General features: G+C 36.6%; 1 protein-coding gene across 2 annotated transcripts in view; it reads right to left on the bottom strand.

Annotated features, from left to right (window-relative positions):
• Positions 1 to 203: 203 nt before the first annotated feature.
• The window catches only part of KRBOX4 (KRAB box domain containing 4), a 19,283-nt gene continuing 9,636 nt past the window's right edge, over positions 204 to 9,850 (bottom strand). Inside the window, exons 5-6 of one of the 2 annotated variants that reach the window (XM_023519062.1) lie at positions 3,819 to 3,862; positions 1,822 to 1,915 (exon numbers count right to left, since the gene is read on the bottom strand). In XM_023519062.1, coding sequence (XP_023374830.1) covers positions 3,819 to 3,862 — 44 coding nt within the window. In that variant the 3' untranslated portion in view covers positions 1,822 to 1,915. Of the gene's footprint in view, positions 1,916 to 3,818; positions 3,863 to 9,850 lie in introns of both variants that reach the window. The other variant, XM_012811285.2, reaches the window with a different exon arrangement.

The raw sequence follows: 9,850 nt of genomic DNA, 5'->3' as shown, positions 1-9,850 counted from the left end.
AGCAAGGTGTAGTGGTGCATGCTTACAGTCCCACCTACTTGGGAGGCCAAGGTGAAAGGATTGTTTGAGCCCAGGAGTTTGAGACTGTAGTGAGCTATGATCACACCACTGCATTCCAGCCTGGGTGATAGAGACTTTGTCTCAAAAAATACGAAAACAGACAATTCATGCATAAAAGAGTATCACATTTATTGCATGCTTTGAATATTATAACTTTGATTTTTAAATCTAATGAAGGCTAAGTGATATCTGAAGGCTTTCTGATGTATATTAATAGATTTACATGACTACTCAGTGAATTCTTTGATACAGTATAACAATGCATAGTAGTCCCCTTTAGGGATATGTTCCAAGATCACCAGTAGATGCCTGAAACTGTGGATAACACTGAATCTGACTGCTATCAGTTGGAAGATGTTTCTATCCATGTCTTCCATCTACAAATTTCATGCCTTTTTTCATTTAACTAAGCAATTCTCATGTGCTGTAGCCACAACGTTTGCAGTTTGAGGTGTGACAGCAAAACAAGCACACAATTTTCTTTTTCCTTCTTCATAATTTCATGGGTAGATTCATTCTTACCATCTTAGCATTCTAAGCATATAAATTTTTTTTCCTGGAAGTAAAGAACTTTCACATTTTCACTTTGAGGAAGCACTTTATGGCTTCTCTTTGGCATATGCAGATCATCAGCATCACTACTCCTCTGCTTTGGTTCCATTAAGGGTGATGTGAATATAAGTACCGTGATGCCATGATAATCGATCTGATAACTGAGATAACCACCAAGTGACTAATAAGCAGACAGGGCATACAGCATGGATATGTTGGACAAATGAATGATTCACATCCGGGTAGGATGGACCAAGATGTTTAAGATTTCATTACACTGCTCAGAATGGTATACAATTTAAAACTTATGAATTATTTCTGGAATCTTCCATTTAATATTTTTAGATTATGGGTAACTAAAACCATGGAAAGGGAAACTAGGTACAGGAGCACTATTCTGTAAATGTTGGACATAGTTATCCCACTTGAAGGTTTATCATAGATTTTAAGTTTTATCTTTTGAAATGTCTTCTCTGTTTAATGAGAGATGTTTTCCCACCAAAGGTTTTTCCACAGTCTCTGCATTCATAGTGTTTCTTTCCTGAACGAGTTCTGTCAGGTACAGCAAAACTTGATTTCACACTGGAAGATTTTCCACATTCATTGCATTCACAAGGTTTCTCCCCTGTCTGAATCCTCTGAAGTTTAATGAGAATTGACGTCTTGCAGAAACCTTTCTCACAGTCACAGAATTTATAAGGTCTCTCTCTTATATGAATTTTCTGATGTTTAGTGAGTAATACCTTCTGGATAAAGGTCTTCCCACATTCACCGCACCTATTAGGCTTCTCCCCTGTATGAGTTCTCTGGTGTGCTATGAGGGTTGACTTCTGGCTGAAGGCTTTTGCACATTCACAGCATTAATAATTCTCCAATATACAACAAGGTTTGCTTTCTGGATAAACACTTTTCCACATTCAGTACATTCATAGAGTTTCTCCCCAATCTAAATTCCTTTATCAGGGGCTCACTTAGGGTGGAAGGCTTTTCCTTGTTGATTAGGGTTCAAAATGTTCTTTGCAGGCTGAGCTTTATGATGATTAAGATGGAGGCATAATTTCCAATATGTCCTCTTTCTTTCTATTTTGACTAAGGAAGTTTAAATTATATTTTGAACACCTTCCTCATGAATAATATTTGGGGAGTCTTTGTCTTATAGAAACAAAGTCTGGGCTCAGATAAATGGTTTTTCTATGACCACTTTCATCTTTCAGCGTTGCCTTGTCTATGAATGCAGCTTGCCACAGAGGTCTGTCTTGGCTTTTCTTGTAGCAATCTATCTGCTCATCAACTTGCCAGACTTCTAGAAAAAAATGCAATGAATCAGTAAACTTATTATAAATCTTTCTACCATAATGTTATGGGATAACATTAACCCCTAAATGCCTTGTGGTGAACTCCTATCAACATAGCTTGAGCTGATGTGGATGGATCCTCCCTATATCCACCACCACTGCCTCCAGTGAATGCAAGTACAAAGAAATGCTGGCCCAAGTATAACAAAAATAATTTAATATGCAGCCAAGCTTAAAACGAAGAAAAGAAATTTATTATGTGACAAAAATGAAGAAGGAATTTAAAGTGGGGGGGGGGTGAACAGAACTTGAAGCTCTTGGCTTCGCAGTTGGAGGATTAAGGTGCAAATCACGAGTATGGGTTGAATTCCAGGCCATAGGGCACAATCATGCAGAGAATAAGAACTGAGCTATCTGCTTAAAGCTAGCAGTCACAAAGGACACCTTTGTTTATAAAATAGGAACTAGAAAGATGCCATCCACTGGCTAATGAAAATGCTAAGAAGCATTAGGGATTTCTTACAAGAAATCAGAACCATAGTCCTGTACCACACAAAGGAGTGCATTCCAAATGGACATTTGAGATACAATACAAAACCCCCCAAATTGAAAAGTTCACCTAAAAATTGGTCCTGCATTAGTGAAAAATTGGTCCCCAGCAAGGGCACTATCTAAACAGTTCAGTTTCAGTGATGCTTGGGGTACATAGAATTTACATGGAAAAGAACTCTCACTGAAAAGGAGTTCACCGTAAAAAAATCACAACCTTCAAAAGGAAATGAACCACAATGAATTGAAAACTTATGTCCACAGAAAAGCCTAAGCATGGATGCTTACAGCAGCTTTATTCATAATGGCCCCAAATTGGAAGCAACCAAGATGTCCTGCAGTAGGTGAATGAACAAACTCTACATCCAGACAATGGAATATTATTCAGCAATAAAAAGAAATGAGCTATCAAGCTATAGGCATGGAGGAAATGTAAAGGCACATTGCTATGTGAAAGAAGCCAGTCTGAAAAGGGTTACATACTATATGATTCCAACTATATGATATTCTGGAAAAGGCAAAACGATAGTTAGTAAAAAGATCAGTACTTGCCAGGAGGTTGGAGAAAGGATGAAAAAGTGAAGCGCAGGGAAATTTTTAGGGCAGTGAAAATATTCTGCATGATAGAGTAATGGTGGGCTTTTATGCATTTGCCAAAACCTATAGAACTAAATAATGTAAAGAGTGAAACTCAATGTAAAATGTGGACTTTAGTTAGTAATAATTTATCAAGGCTGGGTGTGGTAGCTCATGCTAGCCCTCTGGGAAGCTGAGGTGGGTAGAATGCTTGAGCTCAGGAGTTTGAGACCAGCCTGAGCAAGAGTGAGACCTCGTCTCTACTAAAAATACAAAAACCAGCTGGGCAATGTGGCAGGTGCCTGTAAGTCCCAGCTACTTGGGAAGCTGAGACAAGAGGATTGCTTGAGCCCAGGAGTTTGAGGTTGCTCTGAGCTATGATGCTATGGCATTCTAGCCAGGACAACAGAGTGAGACTCTGTCTCTAATAATATTATTATCATTATTATTATTTATCAGTATTCACTCATTAATTGTAACCAATGTAACCACACTAATGCAAGATGTTACCATTAGGGGAAACAGGGGAGGGAGGTAGCTGGAGGTATAAGAAAATTCTTATACTAATTGGTCTATTTTTCTGTAAATCTAAAAGTACACTAAAAGTCTATTCATTAAAAAAATAAAGGGATGGAGATAAACATCACCACAAGAAAGCTGGAGTAATTATCTTAATTTCAGACAATGACTTCAGAACAAGAAAGATTTTCTGGGACAAAGAAAGACATTAAATGATAAAACAGTTAATTCTCTGAGAAGAAATAACAATCCTAAAAGTGTATGTACCTAATAACAGCACTTCAAAATACATGAGGCAAAAATGGATACATCTGAAAGAGAAACAGACAAATCCACAATTATTGTTGGAGACTTCAACACTCTTTCTGTCAATAATTGATAGAACAAGGAGACAGAAAACCAGCAAGGATATAGATAATCTGAACAGAACCATCAACCAACTTCACCTAATTGACATTCATAGAACACTGCATCCAACAACAGCAAAATATATGTTCTTTTCAAATGCATATGAAACATTCACTAAGATAGATCATATTCTGAGTTTTATACTGTACAACATTTTTAAGAAATCATATTACGTATAATAACATTATTAAGCCAGAAATCAGTAAGAGAAATAAACTTGGAAAATCCTAAATATTTGGAAATTTATACATATACTTACATCTAAATAAGTCTTAAGGGGAATTTAAAAATATTTTTAATAAAAATGCAACATCTCATAATTTGTGAGACACAAAGCATTTGGAGGGATATTTACAGCACTGACTGCATATATTAGAAATGAAGAAAGATCAAGCAAAAGAAAAGGAATAAAAATTAGAGCAGAGATCAATGAAGTTGACAATAGGAATGTTCTTCAGTGGGCGAATGGTTATCCAAACTGTCTTATATCCACTTGGTTGAATACTACTCAGTGACAAAAGGGAAAAAAACAATTGGTACACGCAACAGGATGAATCTCTAGACTCAGAGAATTATACTGAGTAAAAAGAACCAATCCTATAAGGTATAATACTGTATGACAACATTTATATATTCTTGAAATGACAAAATTATACAAATGGAGAACAAATTAGTAGTTTCCAGGGCTTAAGGAAGGGGTAGGAGTGGGAAGGAATGGGTATGGCTATAAAATGGCAATATGAAGGATCCTTGTATTAATGCAAATTTTTTTTTTTTAATGCAAATGTTTTGTATCTTGATTTTATCAATGTCAGTATCCTTGTGATTTGCAATATATTTTGCAAGATGTCAACATTGGTGGAAATTTTGTAAAGGGTACATGGGATCTCTCTGTATTATTTCTTACAAGTGCATGGGTATCTTCAATTATTGTAAAATAGACTTTAAAAACAGACAAATATTCAGCAGAAGAAATGATGAAGCAGAACAAGAATAAACTCCCTAAATATGGGGTAGGGTGGAAACAGAAAAGAAGTAATAAAATGGTAGACCTAAATAATAATATCAGTAATTACATAAGATGCAGTAGTCTAAAGGAGAAAAAACATAATCATATAGATTGATTCATAAAAAGCATTTGCAACATTCATTCATGATAAAACTCTCAGAAAACCATGATTAGAAAGAAACAGACTCAATCTTTATCAGGCCATCTATGAAAAACCTACAAGTAAATTTATACTTAATAGGGAGTAAATGCTTTTGTCCTAAGATCAGGATAAAAGCAATATGTTGCCCTCCTACTCCTAGTATTCATTATACTGAAGACTCTACATTAAATACAGTAAGGCAAGTAAAAGAACTAAAGGCATTCAGATTGGAAAAAAAAGAAATAAACTGCCCTTATTCACAATTATGTGATTGTTTACATACAAAATGCCAAACTATAACAGCGCTATTAGCACTAATATGTGAGTTTACAAAGGTCCCAGGATATAAAACCAATAAATAAAAATCAATTACACTTCTATAAACTAGCCGTGACCAATGGGAAAATGGAGTGCAAAACAAATATGTGATACACACCTACCACTTACATTACCTTGTAAGAACATAAAACAGGGGTAAGTGAAACAAAATATGTGTAAGATCTGTCCCTTTAAATCTATAAAACATTACTGAAATAAAAAGTTTACAACCTAAATAAATGGGGAGATAAACTATATTTATTTAGAAGACTCAATATTGTTAGCATATTGATGATGAACAGGTAAGCAAAATCCCATGCAGGCTTTTTCATAGAAATTGAAAAGCTGATTCTAAAATTTATAGAAAAATACCAAAGACCTAGAATAACCAAAACATTAAAAAGAAGAACAAAGCTGAAAGATTCACACTACCTGATTTTAGCATTTAATATGTTACAGTAATTAAGACAGGGTGGTATAGGTTGAATATCTCACATCCAAAATGCTGGGAATCAGAAGTATTTCAGTTTTTTGGATTCTGGAATTTTACTTTATATATTTACTGGGACAGCATCCCTAATCCAGAAATCCAAAATGTGAAATGCTTCAATGACCATTTCCTTTGAACTTCGTGTTGGAGCTCAAAAAGCTTTCATTCTGGAACATGTCAGATTTTGGATTTCTAGGTTAGGGATACTCAAACTGTACTTGCGTGTAGACTAACACATACGTTTTCAAATACATATCTTCAAAGGATGCCATGGTAAATTAATTTCAAAAGAATAGTTTTTAGAAAAATGTAACTGGTGCAACAGGAAATAAATATTCAAGAAATAATATATAAGAACTAAAATTAGGTGGGTGTGGTGGTTCATGCCTGTAATTCTAGCATTTTGGGAGACTAAGGTGGGAGAAGTGCTTGTGGCCAGGACTTCAAGACCAGCCTGAGTGAGAGCGAGACCCTAGCTCTATAAACAATAGAAAAATTCACCAGGCATAGATACTCATGCCTATAGTCTCAGCTACTCAGGAGGCTGAGAGGCAGGAGGATTGCTTGAGCCCAAGAGTTTAAGGTTACAGTGAACTACAATGATGCCCCTGCTCCAGGTGACAGAGCAAGACCATGTCTCAAAAAGAAAAAGAAAGAAAGAAGGAAACTAAAATTATAAATTTCCTCAAAGAAAACATACGAAAAAAAAATCTCTATTACCCTGGGTTAGAGAGATTTGGTAAATAGGACACAAAAAGCATGAGCTATAAAAGAAAAACTTGATAAACTGGACTTTATCAAAAATAAGACCATCTGGCCGGGCATGGTGGCTCATACTTGTATTCCTAGCACTCTGAGGTGGGTGGATTGTCTGAGCTCAGGAGTTCAAAACTAGCCTAAGCAAGAGTGACACCCCATCTCTAAACTAGCTGGGCATTATGGCAGGTGCCTGTAGTCCCAGTTATTTGTGAAGCTGAGGTAAGAGAATCATTTGAGCCCAGAAGTTTGAGGTTGCTGTGAGCTGTGATGCTACAGCACTCTACCCACACAGCAGAGTAAGACTCTGTCTCAAAAAAACAATTATTCTAGCTCAGCACCTGTAGCACAGTGGTTACGGTGCCAGCCACATACACCAAAGCTGACAGGTTCCAACCCAGCCTGGGTCAGCTAAACAATGACAACTGCAACAAAAAATAGCCAGGCATTGTGGCAGACACCTGTAGTCCCAGCTTCTTGGGAGGCTGAGGCAAGAGAATCACTTAAGCCCAAGAGTTTGAGGTTACTATGAGCTGTGATGCCACAGCTCTCTACTGTACGTGACACAGTGGGACTATGTCTCAAAAAAAAATTATTCTTCAAAAGGCACTGTTAAGAACAAAACAAGACACAGCCTGGGGGTAAATACTTGGAAAACACATAGTTGGTAAGGACTTATATCCAGAACATATAATAAATTTTCATAATAACAAAAATGGCAAAACATTATATTTAGATACTTCACCACTGAAGATATACAGATAGCAAATAAGCACATGAAAACATGCTTGACATCATTAATTATAGAAACGAATATTTAAATCACAATCAGATCTATCTACATAACTATGAGAAAGGTATATTGTTGGTGGGGAAACAAAATGGTATAGACACATCAGAAAACAGTTTGGCAACACGTAATAAAGAAGTTAACTTGGGGTGGCACCTGTGGCTCAAATGAATATGGTGCCAGAGGTGGCAGGTTCAAACCCAGCCTTGGCCAAAAATTGCAAAAAAAAAAAAAAAAAAAAAGAAGTTAACTGTATGCTTACCATTTAACCAAGTAATACCACTCCAGACATTTTACCCAAAAGATATGAAAACATAGGTCCATACAAGTACCTAAACAAGAATGTTCACCAACTTCATTCATAATAACCAAAACCCAGAATAATTCAAATATGCATTAACTGGTCCATTAATAAACTGGAACACTACTTGTCTATAAAAAGAAACAAACTGCCGATATCTGCTGCAACATGATGACCCCACAAAGCATGAAGGTAAGTGAAAGAACCAGACACATAAGGTTACATGCTCTATGCCACACATATATGGCATTCTAGAAAGAACCAAACCAGAAGGAAAAGAGATCAAGTCTGTGGTGGGGAGATATCTAATTATAAAAGGAAGTAAGAGATTTATTTGGGGAGATGAAAATGTTCAATACCTCGTTTGTGGCAGTGGATACATAACTATATATGTTTCAAAACTATACAACTGTATACCTAAGAAAGGTAAGCTTCATGGTTTGTGCATTATGCCTTAAATCTTACTTGAAAAAAAAAAGGAATGCACTCACATTAGCAAGAATATATAATGACCACATATGGGAAATATACAGAAAATTATGTTAAAACAGTACCACATACAGCCAAAGATGACATAGTCCCATTAATATATTTCCTTTTATTAAAATACCTCATAAGGCTCCATACCCGTACCCACATGCACCTGGGCTGGTGGGTTCAAACCTGGCCAAGGCCTGCTAAACAACAATGACAATAACAAAAAAATAGCTGGGCGTTGTGGCGGGTGCCTGTAGTCCCAGCTACTGGGAGGCTGAGGCAAGAGAATCGCTTAAGTCCAAGAGTTCAAGGTTGCTGTGTAGAGTGCCACTGCACTCTACAGTGGGTGACATAGTGAGACTCTGTCTCAAAAAAAAAAAAAACCTCATAAGTAAGAATGATAAAATACTAATAAATATTGAACTCTAATTAATGATAGACCTGTGGAGGTATTCAGGGCTGAAACATACCAAATTCCGCAACTTACTTTGAAAGGCACTATCAAGAAAAGGTGAATTGACAGTACAAAAGAATTGAAAGATAGATATAGGAGATAAATGAAACAGCAAAATGTTCACTGTTGAATCAAGGTGGAGGTGTTACATGGGTGTTCATGATTCTTTTACTTGTTCTGTGAAAAAAATTCATATTGTTGAAGGAGAATGCTACATAAAGAACAGCAAAGTAAAACCAAAGTAAGTAGGAAAAAAATAAAAGGAGAAATCAACAAAGTTAAAAGTTCTTTTCGTGACAAGATCAACAAACTTTAAACATAAGACTTTGCACTACTAAATGGGATCGGATAGGTTTTATTACTACAATGAGGCTGCACCTAAGACTAACAGTTCCTAAATTTTTATAATCACAGAATGACCTGAAAAGTTATGGGACATGCTAGAGAGTTCATCTGGGGAACAGGGAAAAATACGTTCCCTGAAATAGATTTAAATATGGAGGCATGGGGAAGAAATTCAAGTTGCATTCTGATCCCAATCCAGGGAGTATGGAGAACTGTTCAGCAATCAGACTAATGATCCTGTCTTCTAATCCCATCCTACCCTTCATGCTCCTGGATGACAGCTTTGTTATATCTCCTACTTCCCTAGAAGCCCTCTCAGCAGATATTTCAAGCAGTGGGTCTTAACTAGACATTGAGTATCAGAACCCTCTGGCGTGTTATAGTACATATATGTAGGCCCATCCCAGGCTTTCTGAAACAATTTCTAGAGTGGGTACTACTCATGACTATTCTGAAAGAATCACAGGTAACTATGTGATTCATCTCTGGTTAACTAATACATTAAAAACAATTTCTGTGTGGATAATAACAATAAAAATCATGATAACATTTGTTGAGAGCTTCTTTTATGCCAGGAACCCTATTAAGTGCTCCTTTTTTCCTTTTAGACAAGGTCTTGGTCTGTCCATTGGCCTAGAGTGTCATCATAACTCACTGCATCCTCAAACTCCTGGGCTCAAGTGATCCTCCTACCTCAGCCTCCCTGAGTAGCTGAGACTACAGGCATGCCACCATACCTAGCTAGTTTTTGTATTTGTTGTAGAGATAGGGTTTGGCTATATCGCTCAGGCTGGTCTCCAACTCCTGGT

This window comes from Otolemur garnettii, unplaced genomic scaffold (assembly GCF_000181295.1).
Source record: "Otolemur garnettii isolate 467f Iridium unplaced genomic scaffold, OtoGar3 scaffold00153, whole genome shotgun sequence".
Taxonomy (NCBI): Eukaryota; Metazoa; Chordata; class Mammalia; order Primates; family Galagidae; genus Otolemur; species Otolemur garnettii.
Note: the sequence above shows the minus strand (reverse complement) of the source record. Positions and strands in the feature narration are given on the sequence as shown.